At 46.5% G+C, this 21,672-nt stretch overlaps 1 protein-coding gene across 1 annotated transcript; it reads left to right on the top strand.

Annotated features, from left to right (window-relative positions):
- The first annotated feature begins 12,194 nt into the window (after positions 1-12,194).
- F5Y00DRAFT_133049 (uncharacterized protein) lies at positions 12,195-14,364 on the top strand. The gene is made up of 3 exons (XM_048004236.1): positions 12,195-13,567; positions 13,622-13,933; positions 13,993-14,364. Exons 1-3 carry the CDS (start codon positions 12,893-12,895, stop codon positions 14,173-14,175), a joined length of 1,170 nt encoding a protein of 389 aa, XP_047869069.1. The 5' UTR covers positions 12,195-12,892; the 3' UTR covers positions 14,176-14,364.
- The last annotated feature ends 7,308 nt before the right edge of the window (positions 14,365-21,672 follow it).

A 21,672-nucleotide genomic window follows, 5' to 3' on the forward strand; every position in this document is an offset into this window, starting at 1 on the left:
AGATTGCGCATAGAGCTATTCCCGTGTATGGAGAATGGCAATTTTTACTGCTACGTCATCCAGCGGTGGCCTCATACTCAATTCTCTTCAATGAGAACTGAAGCCCAATGCCCATCTAACTGCTACCCGAGGCAACCCAGAAGACCTGTCACATATCAACTATCCCTGGGCCTCAGGTAGACCGGTCAAAAGACTTAACTGTGTATAAGCAAAGCAGGTCGCCAACGACACAGGGGAAGGCTCGGCGTATGCAGATGGACGCTTGTAGAAGGATAGGACATGATATCTAGGAAGGTCCAGAACGACCCCGTCCGGATATACGGCCTTGTTCGTCGCCACACACGCGCGTACCCCGGAGGATGGATCGTCGCGGCAGCTGTCGGCGCAATAGATTGCGAAACACAGGGACTGCGTCATTATCTTGTTATATTATAGGTATATAGAAAAAGGCGGGATCCTTCCAACCAAGAGCGAATGCAGATAGATGATTCGAGATCGAGCGCCGGCCCATGCGACCACCCGAAGCGCACGCGTTATCCGCTTACGGTGGTGCATGTGGAAGACTGGGATTGGCTTGCGAGACTCGGCGGGAAAAAAAAAAAGGTTGAAGAGGGGGGGGCAATAAGATCACTGAAAGGCGCCCCCTCCTGCAAGATTGCATGGAGAAATCGAGAGATCGGGTCAAGTTGCTCAGACCAAAAAAGTTAAATGAAACGACAGGTCTCTTTTTCTCTCTTTTTTCATACTTCCGAATCCTCGATAATGGCCGCGGGAAATCTGATGGTCAGCTTACCACCTCGACGCCACTCCGTCCCGCAGGGCAACGGATTACTGTGAACCTCGACAGTTACATCGCTGGGTGGATTTGCAGCAGCGACGATTGCATTGCATGGAGGGCTAGCAGGGCGTATAGCTTGTTGTGTATAAGTAGCCCGGGGTTCGTTGGTTCGTTGGTTGATTGTCTCGGTTGACTGCATCTTACCGTCTATCCCTTGCTCACTTGCACGCTTTCGAGGCTAGACGAAGACGGGAACTTTAGGGGATCACGTAGCGTGTAGGCAATTCATAGGTAGGTGGGTTAGTAATAAGATCAGCTTTGCGCCGCTGATCTATGCGCGAAGCAAATAAAATCAGATCCGAAGGCGTGACTATGTACCTAGGAGGTAGGTTAGGTACTCATGAGTGTGCAACGAAGACGTTGTAGATGCTATACACCTTTGTGCGGATATCCTACTCGTTCTATTCTAGTTAGGTAAATTAGGTACTAGGGTATATTGAATACAGGTTGAATAGAGCGAATATACACGTTTTTTTTTACTAGGCTGCGCCTATCGGCTGGAGAGGGTAAGTTAAGACATACATCTATCATCTATTCTATGTACATGTATGGGAAATTCTATTGGGTAGTAAACGGAAGGGCTATATTGACAGTAAGGCTGAAACAACGGCTTGAGACAATGCTGTCAGTATCTTACATAATGTATTTATATTAATAGGCATCGTAGCACATGCTAGACGGGTAGGGGATTCAGAGCTCAGGTAGATTATCTCGATGCATAGGATCGTGATCTAAGATATCGAAAAAGGGAAAACGTAAAAGATTTGGCATAAGGAAAATGCGGTCGTACGAGTAGCTTTCTGATCCGCAAGCAGCCGAGGTATGGTATCAGCGAAGGGAATTGCTAATAGTGATTACAGCATAAGCCAAGCGTATTGTACCAATTCAAATGCATACATTGAATCGGGGGGGAACTTTATCGGCGATCACCTTTATTCAGCGTGGTTTAGGAGATACTGGTTTAGGTATCAGGGTATTTTGTTCAAGTAAAAACCGTGCGTCCCGATATGCGGAACGGTGATAGAGAATCAAGAGTGTGGTAGCACTCATCTCTAATCAGCGGCCTTCGTACCACGTATAGTTCCTTGAAATAATACCAGTGATTTGCAGTAGTTGACAACTCACCCCCCCGTTCGCTCTTGAACCTTTTCAACTTCGTGGGAAGTGATAAGTGACGAAAATGGTGCGCTTTGCGACGATAGGTCCTTCGGCTATAGAACACAACGTCAAAACGTCAGAGCTGATCCCTACACCGGGGGATATATCAGATGTACGCATAATAGAGTGCCCGCAGAGGAAGCCGGGCTGCTGAAGACTTGGCCGCCGCTCCACGACTTGGTATGACTTAAGGGGGAGGCTATTGGCTAGTCAAGCATCGCCTATGAGAGTAGCTGGCCCCTGACCCCAGGCGAGGCGAGAGCGCTGTATGGAGGACTGAAGTTAGAAGTCAGATCCTGCAATGCATCCATCTACATAATAGAAGCGGCAGGGAGGAAACGGTCCCGATCTACCTAGTTTATTAATTCGTTCAAGGACCAGGCTCTGGGATTGTCTGGTGGGCGGTGGGCTTTCCAACAATCGCTCACCACCACTCCTTTCACCGGACTTTGCTGCGCCAATAGGAGCTCATGAATATCCTAGATACCCTAGACACCCTGTCTTCTTCCCTGTCACCCTCCTTCGCCGTGATAAGCATGCAGTGGGTATAGTGGAACCCCCAGTGATCGCCGGGACCAAAGCCACAGAGTCGCATTCTTAGTTTTCCGAGCGTTGCATTGGGAGAGTTCCATCGTGTTAGGTAAGGAAAGCTCATGTGATATTCCCTAGATTCATTAAGCCTTGGGTTCAGGTCTTCTAAGGTTCCCTCTAGTGTACATATCGAAGAACATAAGAGGGCGGCAACCTGGTTACGTGCCCGGCCACCTCCGGATCCAGCCTACTGGCCTGCTAGTGTACCTATTATCATCTGGTCGACTTGTGTTGCCCCTGGTCTTGATTACGTAGTGCCTTGCCTCTCGCACAGAAGAAAGAGTCTCAAGTTTCCCAACTCTCAAACTCGCGATTCGTTCGACCCACTCGACGCCTGCCGGCTACATACGATGGCTGTACTGTACGATTGTAGTGTACAATACATGACGCCCTCTGGTGGACCGCCTTCACCAGTTGCATCCAATAATCCTGAGCCACGGAAACAACTAGTGCCCACCGCAGAACCATATAAATTTATGCTTGTTCCCCCTGCGAAGGAAAAAAAATATGATATATCATAAAACACACCCGGGCAAGCGGATGACAAAACAATTTGCATGCCTTGAACCCTACTGCTATCCGTACCATACATACGATACGATGGGGGTATTATAGGACCGGGGCAAGGCGACGTCGTAGCGGGATATGTCGTAGTTTTATTATGTGCGAAGTATGTATGCGCATTAATGCGACAATATGTACATCCGTAACGGTCAGAGCTCGCCTATGGACGGATAGCGTAGGGACTGGATTGGCTTGGCTAAGTCATCCGAGAGGAACGCAAGGGTACGCCGGGTGCTCGCTTCAGAGCGCATGCAACAAACATATTGCGGCAACGCTGGCGGCAACGGGACTCCCGAGGCCGGAAGAGCTTCTGCACGGCAGCACCTCCGAGAGGTGAGCTAGCCAGTATCAGTATCATTATACATTGCATACATGCATTTGAGGAATGGCTAGCTCGTTTAAAGAGGGGATTAGGTTACAGAAGCTAGGTAGAAACGAGGGACATGGAGGTCTGTTACGCTATGGACAATCTGGACAATCTGGACAAATCCTACACTACATACGAATCGAGCATACCTACACCGTATGGGGGATGCAATCTATATCAAGATAAAGGCAATGGAGTTTTCCGGCGTATGTAGAATTCGGCTGAGTCAAGCACCCCTTATTCAGCAGACATGCCCAGGGCCGAGCCGATTCAGCTTCCAGATCCAGCCAAGAGAAAGGCAATGTCGGATAGTTGGTTACCTAAATGGGCCACCGTTGCGACACCATGTATATGGTGAGATAAGAAGAGGGTGGTTAGCTATGAGGAAACGGGAAGCGCCCCACGCTAGATCTACTATAAGATCAGGCGATCATACACGTTGGGTATCATTGGCTCGCGGCCAGAGATCCAGATTTCCAAAAAAGAAGGGTTTCCCCCCTTCAGCCTAATCAGGTAGTTATGAGAACGTGGTTTGACAACCGGAAACACGAGGTTTACGCCTACGAATCGCGCTATATTTGAGCATCATATAAATTTAAATCTTAGATAGGTAGGTAGCTTTACAAGACTGTACGTTATTTCGATGATGGGGGATAGAGAGAACGATCTACCTTGAAGATATGAAGCGGGAAAAAGGTAGGCGAAGGGTCATCTGCCATGCCAACTCATCCCGACACGTGCGAGACTGGTTTATGATGGATGGCATAATCCTTAGTGAGCGATTTTCAATATCCGGCGGATGTTGAGATGTATCGAACCGATCACGGAACGGTAATGGTACTAAACTTACAAAGTGCTATGCATGTTGGCAATGTTTTATTCTGTATAACAAGATGATGGCTGGCTCCGGAACGAGGCCCGAGAATGCAATGTATGGGCTTCTTCGCACGTATATAGATGATGGTGGTCACGCCTTTCCCTTATTTATACTAATGATTGCACACTATTGAGCACGAGGGATCAATGTCACAAGAGTATGGGACTATGGTATTCCTCGGCTCCTCGCAGTGAAACCACACCCCGTGGGAAGGGCGCGGGGCATCATGAAAGTGAAACGCCAGCAAATCTGGTAAGTCTGGTACCGGTCGAGATGATTGCTGGAAGAACGGAAGACCCCGGTCGGTACCGAAGTAGCGGAAGGAAGAAAGGAAAAAGAATAAGAAATAATCCTTCTACGAGAGGGCGAGACAGATCTGGTGGTCTGCATACATATCTAGGCCGCCTTGGGATCCAGATTACGCCGTGGTCTTGGGTCGATGGCTGACGTTAGGCACCCAGTTTTCCAGAGCTTGCACCGTACCACTTCTCGCAACCAATATTAGTGAATCGGGGGAGCGCGGAAGTTAACTCATCCTATCATGGGTTCCGGGTGCGACGCTAGGACGTTGGTTATGCTCGCCTCATCACCGCACCGGGGAACTTGTCTAACTAAACTCCTAACGTTTAGCCATACCTCGTGGTTCGTAGCAAACAATTTTTCACCAGTTCCGACGTCGTGCAGCGTTGCTGCGAGTTTGACAGCTGGCCCTAACGTGATCTCGAGAGTGAGGCTCTTGATGAAAGCTTTCTCCGGGAGTTGGACTCTCGGCGAAAGACTATCCTCGTACATGGTGTCCACAAAATGACATATATCGTGAGATGCTATTGGTGGATATAGACGACTCATTACCTTGCCTGCCGAATGTTGAGCTGAATCGTTCTTTTCTTTCATGGGAGAGAATAAACCAGCTTTCGGCAAGATATTATTTAGTATTTTTCTGGGACACAACGCTCTGAATAGTCCGGGGTCGCCGTTTGATATATGTAGGTAGCTGTGGTCGAAAGGATGAAAGAAAAAAGCAATATGCATAATACTCTAAAGGGTATGCCCGCCGGGTATTTTGGGTACCTATGATCTCTTTACCAGATCTCATCGAGCGTAAAGCTTTTTGTTAACCTAATCGCCGGTGTACTTAGATAATACATAGGATCTGGTCTAGGCATCTCAACCCCTAACCGAAAAGCGACATGGTCTAGTAGTCGCATATGACGATCGCCCCCGATTTGGGATTACTTCAGGGATAATTAATTCCTGAATCGGATGTAAACCCGGCAGTCTGGGGCATCTTCTATGTATTTTTCTAGACTTTCTAACGTCGACTAGGGACCTCCGCGCGTGGGGTTCGAATGATTCAAACACAAAAGCTGACCGGGGTCCGTTACGGCGGTGGATGGGAGATCTGGTGTATACACTACTACGTCGTAACCTCTCCCTTTCACCTCTCTCGCCTGTGTAATAATTCTGACCCACACGCTCTCCTAGAAGCAGATCCCGAACACTGGCCGAGATTAGTAGAGCAAATCCCGGAAAAGTTAAAAGGGCCACTTATATTATTAGCCCTACCTGTCATTTCGATGGCACAGCGCAGCATTGTGTTCACCGTCCCTACCTGATGTGTAGATAGGTACGTTATGTAGAACGGATATCTCGCCGACATACCCGTACCCGTTTCGTGGGAACAAGTCGCCCATATCACTAACTAAACTAATGCGCTTCAAAATCTCGTGAACTGATGAACGAACGGGGTGACGGTGACCAAGTAGTGTCTTCTACTATTTTCACCAAGTGGACCTGGGATATATTAGTAATTTGTCGCTAGTGTATATGAAGTCACGATAGTGACAGGCGTAGGACTTCATTCCGCCAATGAGAACCTAGCCGGCGGGTTCTTTTGGTATAGGGGATGGCTTCTTCGAGTGCTTCAGCAGGGTATTTCGGGCTGGCAGGCTTCGAGCATTTTCTTAAGTGGAGGCAGCTAGGCAATGATAACGCCCTATGTATCCTCTCAGGCTGCTCAGGCCGGCCCTCAAATACATAGAGTATGGGACAACTGTTTGAATTGGCGATCTTAGCTTGGCCGACATCCACGTGCAACTCGTACATACACTAGTACTTACCGTACGGGGTTCCCGAACGGAATAGGTACGTTGATATGCATCTGTATGAATAGAGTGAACTGGATAGGCCTTTTGTCGTTGCTGGACAGACTCATAAGTGACGAGTTTATATTAAAAAATGTATACATTAATAGATGCTGCATGCGATATGGTGCTGACAGAAAAGTCTAAATTAGTACCACATCAATAATATCTTTTTTTTTCATGTAAGAAGACAAATGTATGGAACAGACGCGTCGCTGGAGAGAGGGGTGTTCCCTGTCGGTGGTCACAAATCTGGTCTCGATTCATCGATCTGGATTTTTTTCTCCCTTTTCAGATATACCCGATAGTTTTTAGATCGCACCAGCTTCTTTTAAGATGGTATTTGTGACTTATTACGTGTTCCCGCCTCCAGGAGGGTTTATTTACAAGCATAAACGTTACACGAAGCCGTAAACACATGCCCTGTGCTTCTTCCATTGCGTCCGGACCTCGTGTTGATATGTTTAACGTCACGCGCGCACCATAAAAAGACAACGAGACACTGAGGCCGGCGCCCACATTGTTATGACGCAAGAATAACTACCAGTTGACTGATCCCTTGAAGATCAGTCCTTCTCGTTTAACTCACGGGCACAATACTGTATAACAGTCCGGCTGGGATAGAGCCTATCGTTGACAATCCATGGGGAGACATGGGCATCTCTGGGCACCGAAACCCATCTACGCTCTAATCTATGTAAGCTTCTTCCCCTTGCACCTAGTTAGGATAGGAGTTTGCGAGTTATGCACATTTCCTCAGGGGAAGAATCCGAGATGCAGGATGGTCGAGTCGTATTGCTCCATATTTCGCTCAACTTAGGTACTGTACCTAACTGCACACCTGGGCATAAACCAGTAAGGGCATTCCTTCGGCATACAACGCTAACAGCTTGTTGGATGGTCTCTCGCTGTATGTACCCTGCTTGTACAGCCACGAAGATCGGATCTTCGCCCTGCGAGGCTAGGTCTTTCTGGTGAGATATATTCCGCGAAGAGTTAGTCACTGGGCATTTGTGGTTCGGCAGTTTTGGGTGCAAGATCAGTTGGATGCAGCCTGCCGCAATCTGATCGAAACCTAACAAGAAAAACGTACACGCGAGTGTGATTTGCCTGTCTGGGGGTATCATACGCATAGCAATTTGGTTCCAAGTAGCATGTAAATTGGGACCCCATCGCAGTCGTGTGCAACGCCGGCAAATTACGTATTGTGATGCGAAAACTCGTAATCATTGCACGTATTTCGCATAATGAACCATGCTCAAAATAGTCGTTAGCACGTTTTAAAAGTATCCGGAAGAATACCCAGGTGTCTCGGTCTAAGCCTAGGAGATATTAGAGAAATGTTGATGAATAAACACGAGTCTTTTTATACTTTAGCTTTATTGAGTCTAGAGATTTTTAAATGGTAATTAAGGCTCGACTCGACTGCGGAGATGCAGGACCAATACCTCGGGAATTGACTTGTACTTTTATTATATTTTATATTTCCAACTCGACGCAATTTTCCGGGATCGATAGCTTATGCGGTAATATGCTCGCTCAACAGCGTACAGACGGACACGTCTACCTATATGTAAAGTAAAGAAGCACAACTAAGCCGTCTTAATGGATGCGTCATACGTATACCTAAGTGTTTCTAAATATTCGTTACTGATTCTAGTTGGGTGGTTCAACTCATCAAGTTACCTTTCAGCGTATCGGTCGCTAATCTGTCGAAACAAGCCAATCTGGATGCGAGATCTCCGAAAAAAATGTTTAGTAGCATGGGGGCGCAGGCAATCTAGCCGAGAACAAGTCCTGATCGATTAATTGCACGCTAACCGCAGTCGAACCATTTGTCCACATGGTTCTCCAAATCTGACCGAAACCCCGGGATGGAATGGTGATCTTGGATTGGCTGATTAACAACAGCAGTGAGAGATGCCTTAGGTATTTATTATCATAGGTATCTTTATCATCATGTATTCGCAACAAGATGACGTTAGCTTTTATCGGCAATAGCATCGATGGTTAGTTGTTGGTATGAGTTATTAAGAGGAGAAGAAAAAAAAAGGCTGGAGTAAAAGATTAAGCGAGTTAAATATATTGCGATATATATGGCGCGCAAGTAGATGTTAAATGCAAATATATTTGAATTGTTATACCGAGTTAGTTACATCAGGTTACCTATGTACATCTTACACGTACCTAGATGTACATACACTAGGTACGCTACCGGAAGTACGTACCTACTTTTCAATATATTTAGATGTATTTTCCGATATGTATTCCCGACTCTAACGGTTGCATATGTATGTATCTACTTCAATATGCGTCTTGTGTCTTAAACCGAACAGAAGAAAAAAAAAAGGCAGGATTTAGCGGGCAACACGAGTTGTCGACCTTAATGTTCAAGTTAGGTACGTTCTATACTTAGTTAGGTACTTGAGTAGCATACACTTTTACCGCGTAAACGTTATCGCAATCTACGATTTATCTGATCTGATCTGATTTTAATCTTGCCCATACACACACACCGGGGATTTTTCTCAGCTCTGAAAAAAAAAAAAAAAATAGGCATACTCGAAGACTTCCGAGGTTATTAAAAAGTTTGAGCACGTCCTACCCACAAAGCATTCCGGCAAGGCTTTATCTCAACCAGATTAAGGATATTTTATACGGTGCACGGGGTTTTGTCTTTAGATACTTAATATTATAGATATCATATGTCCGGTTGCAACCTAGTTCTTAATTACCGCAAGTTAAATCTCTCCCTCGTAAGGAAATGTAGTTGTAGCATATAAAATAGATGAATGCGTGTTTGATCTAGGTTGGAATCTTCAACGCGCGGTGTCGGGCGTCTTGGGCTTAATAGCGTAGTGTAACTACCTCTGCTACCTACATTATTTCTATATTACCATGTAATGACTTGAGATAATCACGATTGATAGCGGTAATACAATGGGAATAAGAAAATAGATTCGTCGAGAAAGGCAAAAAGAAACACATGACAGGCTAAGTTAAGAACGTACATATGTAGGAGGTAGGTATATAGGTTAGGTATGGTTTACACTATATGTAGATGCGTCTTAAGTACTTGCATGCGTAAGAGGTAGGAGGTAGCTAATATATTACACGTACCTAGGCAGGCAAAAATTTCAGGTGTAGCCTCAAAGGGGATCGAGCGGTACTCCAAGTGTACATGCACTTTCGGCATCTTGCAGCAAGGCCATACCTGGTTCCTGTCAACTTCTCCACCAGACTAAAGTAAAGGGTAGTGTAGATTTCGACGGCTGCAGTGGACAGCTAAACCCATGCGAAGGAGTTGACCCATTAAAGACCCATAATTCTAGTAGAGATCCATCTGGATACTAATCCAACTACGAAATACATGTGGCTAAGGTACCTCGATGTACCTAACGTACCTACATCTTTGTACACCTGAATTATGTACCTACCTTAGGTACCTAACCTCCCTATGTAATGTACCTATGTAGGTAGTAATAATGGGTAATAATAGGTAACTTCAGCCCATGCAACAGTGGACGACTGCCATGCTTCGCTCGCCATGCTCTCTCTCTGTCTCTCTCTCTCACTCCGTAAACCCCGTCTTTCCAATCCCCATCCCCATCCCATGTCCACACCCCATGTCTCCGAATCTTACAAAAAATTTCTTTCTTCTTCGCCGAACAAGCAATGATGCTCGCCTGCAGCTTCCTTTAGAACCTTGTATCTATTATCTATTAGGTCAATAGGGTACCCGCAGGTCCTTCGTCGCCCAAGAACAAAGTTGTTCGACTTGAAATTCTGCACTCTGCATTCTGCATTGGATGTATGATGTAGGTTAGATTATCAGCAGATTCCGAATTATCTACATCTTACATCTCACATACTATGGTTGTATGGTTGTATGGTTGTATGGTATCATATCTCCAGTTGGTGCCATCGCTCCTCTAAAACATCCGCATCTATCTTTCTTGGATTACCTACGGATTGTCACCGAGAGATCGTCATGAAGGTCGGGTTCCTTAGGCGTACCGAATCATACCCATCTGCCATCTTCCCCAATCAGGCACACTCCCTTTGCGGAACCCCTCCCCCTGGTCCCCTGGTCATCCTCTAGGGTCTACCGCCATCTCATCTTCGATCTGAGCTGCCAAAGGGTTGTTAAGAGATGCTAGGTAAGTCGATGGGACCCATCGCCACCAAAGAGCCCTGTAGCCTACACCGTCTAACCCGTCTACGGATCCGTAGCGCAGCCCTGGATTGCTAAAAAGTGGTGCCACCTTATTTCGCTGTGAGGATAATGGCGTGACCTGACAGGTTTCGGGACTCGCTATTCCTACGCAAGCCAGGTGCTATTACCTATATTGTATTGGTCCCTCAGACTTGGGCCGTCGGGAGCGATCCGTTCGCGTTCAGATTCGCCCACAAAGTCCCATGCAACTGGGGCTACCATAATATTTGAGAAACAAAAGATCGTCATCTAACTATTCCCAGCTCATCATAGCCGACCATATCATTACGGTAGTGAACCTTGCTCGCATCTGAACGTGGTTGTTCTGCTCTTTTATGTGCCTTCTTACCCGGGTATTGCCAGATTTGCACCCACGCCTATCTCCGCAGACATAGCATTTTTTGTTCTTTTTGTTCTCGATGAGCCTGCGATGTTCTTCGGCTGCCATGTTGAAGGCTCAGAGTCGAAGGTGTGGAAGGGAGTGGCAGAGTGGCAGAGTGGCTCAGAATCTCTCTCAGGCAATCTCTTGCTTCCCTAACCTCTACTATGTAGGGATTCTGACAGAAGCGAAGATCCGCCGTACCAACTGACTGGCTGCGAAGCCCCCCGACTTGTATGTAGATTCTTACCCTTGTCCTGACTACATATTTCGTGCCCCCGTCTCCCCCACTTCAAGCGACCCAAAGGTCGAAGTCTCCGTACCATACTGTGGTTGCTGCACGTAGTGTACAGATGATACATAGCTCAGGTAGTGAGTGGACAGGCAGGGGTGTCCTGGGTTATGTACGTGCACAGGTTAGTGTTCCTTATTAGTTACGCATAGTTTATTTGCCCATCTACATATGTATGCTGGTAGGGTACATCATACCGTAGTAGGTAGCATACATCTCGCTCCAATCTGCTGTGCTTATTTCTCTGAACCTGAACTCTCTTAATACTCTCTTAATACCTACAACACGTCGCCTACGTTTTCGTCGTTACCTTCGAACCTTTCTTTTTCTTCTTCTCCCCCTTCTCTTCCTCCCCATTCGATTGTCACGAGGTCTAAGTAACCCCGAAGAATATCGACACTCTGAAATCTTGGTTCGCTTGCCGCGTCCTACCATAGACGTCATCTCCAATCCTGCTGGATACTCTGATACTTTACCCATCCAACCAGCCAACCCATCTGTTTCTATTATCTGTACGATACAGCATCCCGGAAGCCCTGTTGCAACATTCGATATATTTTAGACTAGCAGACTAGCTAAGAGGAGGACACCCTTCAGAAGCAACATCGACTACTCGGGAATCTGAGACGGAGTATATTACACAGTAGCGAGACGCCCACAACGATACACGTATCCGAAGACCAAAGGCAGAATATCGTCTTCGGGCTATATTCCAGACCCACTTAGTGGCTAAGGTAAGAGTTGTTTCTAAGAATGTCTTAAGGGCAAAAGTCGTGCCGCCACTACTCGTGATGATTCGATTTAGTGTCGTATTCCAGACCTTAAGAAGTCTTAACGTCCAGGTTAAGAAGAAAGATGTAACTACACTATCAGACTTATTCTAATCACCCTTCCCGCCCCACTACATTTGTATTACTCCTAATCCTTTCTAACTAAACGGGATCTAAAGATAGTGAAAACATACATATTTGCGCTGCTATTCCGTATATTCGTATCATTCTAGAGAGCACTCCTTCAGGCTTGCCGTGAACTCGGATCGACTCATCAGTTCGGGTAATTTGTGTCACGGAACCCACCCCGAATCGACTTTTGTCCTCTTCCTACATAGTTTCGCATCCACACGGCCTCTTGAGACATCGGAAAGTTCAACCGTAGGGTTGTTATTAGGGTTACTTACTTCGCACCCGCGAGTGCCCCGACCAGCTTAGATGCATAAGCCGTCCTAGCTGATCTGTTGGATATTTTGGCATCGCCATTGGTAGCAGTCCCGCTATGGAAGTGGGTGAATCTGGCACTAGGCAAAGGTCCGTTCTTATCTGGAGCTACTCGCTCTAGTGTGCCCGGCATCGTTTCGTCGAACTCAAGTTGATCAATATATTCATATCAGTGGTTTTTCCTCCGCTAGCAGACTTGATACGTATAGCCAGCGACTTCCAGAACCAGCAGAGCGGCATCGCGAAGTGCCGATGATGGCAGCCACCGCTTTAATGAATCCAGCTCCCGTATACCATCCTCATAAGCCTCCATTTCCACCCGCTTACCATCAACCACCGCCGCCGATGCCTGGCATGATTTCACCGGGAGAGAGTAGGAGAACGCCGAACGAGGTGGAGCCCTCCCAACGGCAATCCTTACCTTCTATATCAGAAGTTTTCTCGGGGGCTAAGCCCAGTCATTATTCACCAACTCCTACAACATTGGCCGGTGCTCACAATCTTCCTCCCCCGTTAAGAGCTGAGCCGCCACCAGAATCACGATCAGTTCCTCCAGCACATGAAGACAAGTTCTTCCGGTACTCTCAGCGATCAGATATCGGGCCACCGCCAGGTCCTCCAGGTCCTCCTGGCCCTCCAAATTCAACATATGCGTTCCAAGAGCAGCGTGATCCTGCTAAGCCGCCGGAATCGGTATCAAATTCTCATGCGAACCCTCCGCCTCAGATTCCATACCCGCCAGGTCAATACCCACTACCTGGTGCACCAATCTCTCCACACCATCTTGGTCCTTCCTTACCACCTTACGATCAGTCACGGCCACCTCTCCACAGCGACGAAGAGTATGGGATGCATAGAGGCCGTTACGATTCTGCTACTCTAAATCGACATTTTGAGTCGTGGAGCTACCAGGATTGTTTAAATAAGGTCAGTCTTTCGCCTTTGGATTGCGCATTGTGACGTAGCTGACGAATACAGCAGTTGGTGTGGACGTCAAGAACGGTCTGCAATTTCGCTGAGGCGTATAGTAAGATTGCCTCGGAGCAGCACGGCGGACAGCCCATCCCAGAACGCTTGCCGAGCGACCAGGAGGTTTCAAGCATGCTCGGAAATGTAGAGTTTATTAAGCGTTCCCTCGAAAATCTCCGAGAAATAGTACAACATAGTTTAGCGACTGAAAAGGCCCGGGAAGGTCGCGGTAAGGGGCCGTACGAAGGGGATGACGATATAAGCATGTACGGCGATGGCATGAAACAGCCATACGGGCTTAGCGAGGTCAAAAAGCGAAGAGGCGTAAGTTGTTGCATCCGATAATTAATAATTAACATTTAAACTTACTCACCGTATTATAGCGCGCAGCACCTCCTGGTCGGTGTCATAGCTGCAACAGAATCGATACCCCAGAATGGCGACGAGGACCCGACGGTGCAAGAACATTGTGCAATGCCTGCGGACTTCATTACGCTAAACTCGAAAGGAAACGCCAAATGGAGCAACGTTCTATCCGACCCAAAGCTGTCGAAGAGCGTGTTTAAGTTCAGCATCTGGATTTTGATCCAAATAATCCAAAGCTTTTGGTATTACAGTAATAATTCATTGTCCTAGCCTCTCAGGGGCAGGGCAAAGGTGATGCGTGGTCGTTATTCTGGAACATGGCCAGCCAATAATTATTTCATCGACATCTGCCTTCTCGACCTTCCGAGATTTACCATACAGCTATCAGCAAATATCGCACTCGTATCCTACTCCGGAACATATAACGTGTTAATTATTATACCCGATTCGGAGCTACGCTTTTCAGTCAGTTCTGTTGTTGCTACTGTCACTTTCGTTGTATATACCCTCATCTGGGCAAAGGAACTCGGGAGGTCACGTCAGGGCATCGTTTGGCGTCTGGCTGTTTGTCAATTTGATGTTCTGGGTGGGTTTTTATGAAATCCAGACAATGGGGAACTGGCTGGTGGGAGTTACATATGGGAGGTTTACATTTAGCATCTTAGCAGCGCAAGTACGACGAGCCGAGAGATGGGCATGGGCAAACCAAAAAGAAAAAAAACTCGACCCGTTATGTGGTGATAGACAGGGAGACGGTTTTTTCCCTCTTTATATTCAGAGATAGTGACGCGAGTCCTCCTTCGGTCTGGTAGATAAGATTCGACTTATTAACTTCTCTGTCACAATAACGACTTTGTCCAGACTCAGCTCGTTAGTAGCATTCCCGATAGGATTCCTACTGGAATCTTAGTATAAATATAGACGTTAATATCCATACCTTTGATATCGGGGTTGTCGTGATCGAACACGGCTAACGGCTACTCAACTAAATGGAAAGCTACCTAACGCATAATTGCAACACGGTAGATATCAGCAAAACAGTCAGAAAATAACTCGCTCGTGCTTCTCCTTATGCGCTCTACTAATCTCCTGTTGTACGTTGTACACGACGCAGGCAATCGTATTACAGGTATCTACCTCTCAGTCTTAATTATACTATATCCGGTAGCTCTAATACGTTTATACATACCAGGTAAACAAATACCTCTTAGCATCATCTTCCAGCTTCCTCCCCTCTTCCTGTAATTTCTAAGGTATTGTACCTAGGTACCTGTTATGTGTGGGTAGTACGTGGTGATATACCTAGTACCAAGTATGTAGAAGAATGTACCTATCTGGATGAGGCGCTCTAAGCGATTGCAGCTACTAAAAGGTACCCATACGGCGGGAAGGGGACCTTTTCACAGATGTCGTGTAACATGACCTGTCAGATTGATGACATGCGCTTCGAACGGTTAAACCGATGTCGCTACATGCGTATTGCGTATGCCGGTATGCTTAACCAAGGGGCTCAACTAAGGATACGGTACAGAGCAAAATGGAAAATTCATAGCTGGTTTCTAGTAGAAACCCCGGTGGCTTTGCCTTAGGTACCTAACCTACCTCTTACCTTTACCTTAACTATCATAGTCCCTAACACTAGGGTAATGACGAATTAGAAGCTACCTGATAGGTAGGCTTGTGAGACACGGATCTGAGACCTAAGGGTCCTCTGCTTAGGTACTGGCTAATGCGTCTACGCGTGCGGCTGGCACGATCATACCCGCATAAAGATATACACGGTTATTATATAAGGTACCTACCTACCTACCTATATATAAGGGTTAGGTAGGTTAGGTATGTATAAAAATGAACGGGCAAGGATCTTGTGAATCAACGCGAGATCATATTCCATCGGAGCAGATCTACTTCACTACAACTCCATCTCTCTACGTTGTATGTTGTATTCAAGTTATCAGCTACCTAACAAATTCCCACGACGGGCCCCTCATATGGAACACGACCGCGTAATGTAGTTCCAGCCAAAGAAAACTTAAAAAGCCATCAAGCCTTCTTTCTCATGGGGCTACCGTGTCGCAAGCCTGCCTACAGGATCGGGACGAAAACGCGAAAGAAGCCCATTCGCCCGTCGCAACTAGTCATTCATAAACCCACTAACTGCTGGCGTCACGGCAGGAAAACAAGACTATAGTACTAGCGAAGAAATAAGTCTTGGCTCGCAGTTGCTTAGCTGCGATTTCTTTTATTTCTTTTTTTTTTTTTTTTTTTTTTACGCCAGCTAAGGTTGTGGAGCCTGAGGCTCAATAAATATAATATATATAATACCACCGGATGCTCGACCGTTCCCCTACGTGGCTGCAACGAGACGCTGTCGCCCTCTGCACGTCATCGCCTCGACGCAATATGCCTAGCACACACCCTCCCTCCTTCCTTTCTTTGGTCTGCCGGTGGTTGGTATGGCAATAGCATATTATAGCTACCTAGCTATACGTATATATGAGGTAGGTATGTAAATAAATATATATTTACCTATATATGTATGTACGTGAGGGTGATTGCATTTCGTCCCGCTTCGCTTCTAATGCATTGGATGCGCGAAGACGGAATAGGACTCTACGAAGACGCGCGCGAGAGCAATAATGGGCTTGGCCAACAATCAGTAGATTAGCAGACGGAGGTGACAGGTCATCATCGTCCCTCCCTACGCTAGGTACCTATCCGTTCCACATGTGTTCCCCGGATGCGCTAGAGAGGGGGCTGCATGAAATCAGGTTCGCCGCGATGCAGGCCAGGCGGGATCTGCACAGTCCCCCCAAACTAGATCTTGTCTGTCAAACATCCCGACGGAAGATCGTAGCCTCTAAAGGTGAAAAAAAAGGGGGGAGGGGGAGGGGGGGTGGCCGGAATGAAGAGATAATGTTTCGTCGACTCTTCACGCCGAGAACTATCGTCTCTAGGTAAGGTATTCCACTTTCTACCCCATCATGACGTGTTGTTTCTAAGAAACAGGACGAAAGGTACAGGACGGGTACAGTCCACCAAGCCACCAAGTACACAACTCGCCCTCTCTCTCTTGTTGCCGGTGGGCGGCAGGTCGCATGCCACAACCCTCCAATATTTTCTCCCCGTGCGTTAAGCCGCACTTCTTGTCATCCATCTCAAAATAGGTCCTGATGTAACGTCGGGACTGGTCTGGTCGCTCTACATAGTACATAGCTTTCGTAGAGGGCGCACAAGAGGCGTTGGCACGGATTGCTTTGTGCGTCTGTCGCCGCAGGGGTCACATCTCAAGATCGGCCAGGAGCTGCAAGCGGTATGCGATCTCTTCCCCCCTCCCTCCCTAAATCTCGCCCTCTGATGTACTTAACTATATGGTATGTGTTCTCTCTTAGTTAGGAAGATCTAGGTAAGTACCTTAGGTAGCTAAGATATGTAAGAGGTAGGTATGTAATGGGTTAGTTACTCGGTATGAATGAATCAGCGTTACGTGGCTCGTTATGATCTCCCATACACAATAGTTGTTCGTACATAGAAGATTAGAATTCGCCCAAGTTGGCGGCTTCACGTGGCTATTCTTATATCTCGACGTTATTCTATAGGCTGTCGAGCCATCTCGGTCTTAGATCTGTCTTCCCGGTTGGATAACAGAGTTAGGTTTTCTGTCAGGACTCCGTCCGGCCTGAAATCCAACCTTATTATTTTTTCTTTTTAGGACAGTTTGACACGCGTCAGATTCGTCCGATGTTTTAAGGTAGTCGGAGTAAGCTTATCTAGGTGGTCTTTTCGACAGGTGCTTCGCGGGGAAAGTTTAAGTTTAGATCATGACTTACGGGATGCCAGATGTCAGATGTCAGTATCTACCTATCTTAAGATTAGATTCAGTACCTGGTCAACTGGCATATGTATATGATATTCAACTTATCAATTACCTAATGTATGTATAGTTCACCACCGTTCGTTTCAATATCCATCATGTATTTAATTTAATTTAGGTACCTAACATATAAGTCATAAAGAATTCACGATACGAAGTCGAATGAATGTTTTGCTTCCACCTCCCTAGCCCTCTTGTTACGCCACTATCCTATACACTTGTTTCTTTCCCAACTATCTTCCTGCATGGTGTCTCTTTTAGAACGCCCAGACGTATTTATCCTGGCTTGTCTCTTGTAAGTTCCTCTTCTTACACATCCCACCTCGTACAAATCTAAGACATGGCTCGATCCTTGACTTACTCTTGGATCAGTTGGCGACGATCTTATCCTATATTGAACATGACACGAACGGGGGGGCTTTGAGCTAACTTTAGGGGCCCGAACTAAAAAGAGACACGCGCAGCTACTTATCTACTTAAGTAGATGGATGTTGCTGTCTTGCTGTCAAGTCTTATGGAACCAACCCATTAGGGTTATACGCCCCGAGTATTAATATAAGTGACAACTTAAATTTATTGTTGATGGGTATGGCGTACACGTACTATTCGGCTCGCTTCGAGCTTCCCTTATCTCCTCCTTGGCTCATGCAAGAGGAGTTACCTATAGTTTATACTAACTAATATTTGAAATCATATGCTTGTTTATAACCATCTCATCTTTAGACTTTGGGCTTCTTATGGAGGTAGATATGCAAGTCATAAACATGACTTTAGGGCTGCGTCTTTGTTACTTGCTAGATGTATGCATATTGAAGCTTAATTGAATAGAACTATACCTAATGATATGGAAGGTATAGTAGGTATAGGTATTATAGATAATTACCTACCTAAGGTACTTACACTTATAGCACGTTTCGCGGTACCTCATAGTCAAGTACCTGTACTTTACCACCACGTGGCTTAGCAAGTCATCCATTTCTGCCAATCGAGATCCCTTCCAGATCCCAGATCAACCCCACTCTCCATCTTGCATTGTTAGGTACATGTACAATACCTCCTAAGGTAGGCGATAAGTATCGGTACACGATACAGCATCCCTTTCCCCCCCATTCTTGGGATTACTCCAACCCAATCTACCAGTACAATTCGATTCGATACTAAGGTACAATCCAATCCCAATTTGAGCCAATCTAAGATCCGTCCCATACCCAATACATTAAGGTATCTAGGTACCTAGTAGCATTACTGATGTTCCCGTGATCTGATCTTAACCAATCCTACCCACCGATAAAAAAAAAAACCAAAAAGCCGCCTGTCCTGAATTTTCCTTCCCTTAACCACGTCGCCAATGACGTCCACGGCTTTTCATACTTCGGACTTGCCGGCTAGGAGGTAGAATACTAAGGTATCAATGGACAGAATATTCTCTGCACTGCGCCGCACACATACACTTACCTATCTCAGATGCAAGCCCGCAACTAGTAATTTCAATCCGATGTTCCGTAGTCGCACGCCGGTGGCTCCCTTTTCATCCTTCCGTATGTTCCGCCCGCTATGCCGGATGATGTGGCGGACATAACTCCGGAATGCTTATTTACAACCATGTACCTAGATCCTAGGTAAATAGCCTACCCGATGTCGACGGCCGTCTACCTTATCCGTACTAGTTGGTTATTCTAGTAGTATGTACTAACTATATGTGCTATGTAGGTTAGTATGATCTCTGCGTTGTCAGATACCTACGTAACCTATTGACTCCGCCAAGCGAAGCCAGGTCCACCTCGTAACCGCCGCGAGTAATGAGAATTACTGTCATTGCCTAGTGCCGCGCCATCTTTTGACAGGCTGGTAACGCTACTGCAAACAACCTGACCCTTTCGTATTCATGCCCGGCACTTGTACAATCGAGTACTCGATTATAATTGGGTACCTATTATTGCCTCCGTTAGGAATTTTAAGATAGCCGACCTTAGGATCCGATTTCGATTCTTCCTCTATTGGATGGCTACGCACTAAAATCAATCACGATGGTCTTTGCCCAGAACAGGTAAGTAGTTGCTCGAGACCACTTAAATCCCCTCAGGGGTATATTTGGAAAAGTAGGTGAGTGCCTCTTAACATGTTCCTTTCGATCCAAGCGTCATTCGACTTACCAGCTTACATAGGTACCTACCTCATACATCATACATAGTACCCTCTCATAAACAACAACAACGACAATGCCCACTTTCCTGTCGAGCTACGGCCACTAGCATCCTCAATATCGGGTGATCGCATTTGAGTTTGAGATCCAACTCAACACTAAAAGTCACCAAACCAGCCCAAGAGAGGACGCCGCGTAGTGGGGCTCTTCAAGGTCAAGGGGCTAAGAATCGTGACAAAGTCGGTAGCCGGTGATGCGAGTCAACCCCATTATGAAATGTATACGCATGTCCATGTCGTTGGGTGGTCTCTGCCAAATACGAACTTGTATCTGGGCGTATGGGCTGAGATTTCCTTGATGTCTCATTGATCTTAGGACCTTGACGGAAGGGTGAAACCTGTATTACTTACGCCAGTAACATGATCCTGTCGCAGCATAAGGCATCGAGTTGAATATTAGGGATTCACGACATATGCCCAGCGTGTTTGCGCATGGAAATAAGACGGGTCTAGAGTATATTATGTTGCTCAATAATAGCCGCGACTCGTTGACGGGTTGACTACCTAACCTACCTCTAGGTACCTAAGCCTCGCGTTATATAACCCTTCTTCTATATTGTTATAGTTAAAAGATCCGTGATGCTATATCTAACTCAAGGTATCCAAGGAAAAATAAATTATAAATTAAGTAATAAAGCGCCAGATAGAATAGTTCATATTTACCCCTATCTAATACCAGTCCTTAACGTGCATACTCCGTATCTGGTCATATCACCCAAGTTGGTCGTATGACGAAACAGTCACACCTAGAGTATGCATACTGTACTCACGTAGGAATGATCTTCAGCATCTTTGCACGTTATTTCGTCCCGCCAGGGAACACCGAACGTTACTCGCGTCCTGCAAGATCTTGTACGAGATCTGATCCGTTCCTAACCGAAACAGCTTCCTTAACTTACCTAGACATGTCTCTGATTACGAGACTGAGACCTAACGGCTCATGAGGCGGGGAGCTAGACAGCAGTAAGAAAGAGCAGAAACATGTTTTGTTTTATTCGGTTTCCCTGCTCGCATCTTTGCGGTCCGGCCCGGCCGTGTCACGAGCAGAGTCATACGTGATCAAAGACACACGGCCCAGTTAAACTTCCACGCAGGGAACCGCCCGCCTGAAACAACATGTAAGCCGCCACCTACCTCTTTTACTTGGTAGAGCGCGAAGCCTCTCTACTAAACGTCCCCTAGAATGGAAATGCGACCTGCAGTTTTCGGGCACCGTCTTGCCAGAGATCGGGAGTTGCCCCTTACCGGTCGTCCAATATGGTGTCTAGATTCGACTCGATGTAGGTAGGTAGGAAACCAAGATGGCCTTGCAGACAGACGGCTCGGCGGTCCGGGCCCGGAGGCGCTGATGATGATGCTCGGACTTAAGCCACGCCCGCCACACAGTTATATCTTGTTTCGACTAAAGGGGGCGCCGGAGCAGATGCTTCGAAGAGAGTCTAAGGCGATATTAAAATCTGACTTCAAGCCTACTTGCTAGTTACATGAAACTAGATACAATATACTGAAATTGAAGCAAGCTGTAGTTACCGCTCGGGTAGTTATAATTCCCGATTAACCGCTCATTATCTTACAGAACGAAAGGTTAGGTTAGGTACCTAAGCTGGTCGAAGGATATGTG

The sequence above is a fragment of the Daldinia vernicosa genome (genome assembly GCF_022497035.1).
Source record: "Daldinia vernicosa strain CBS 139.73 unplaced genomic scaffold F5Y00scaffold_4, whole genome shotgun sequence".
NCBI classification, from domain to species: domain Eukaryota; kingdom Fungi; phylum Ascomycota; class Sordariomycetes; order Xylariales; family Hypoxylaceae; genus Daldinia; species Daldinia vernicosa.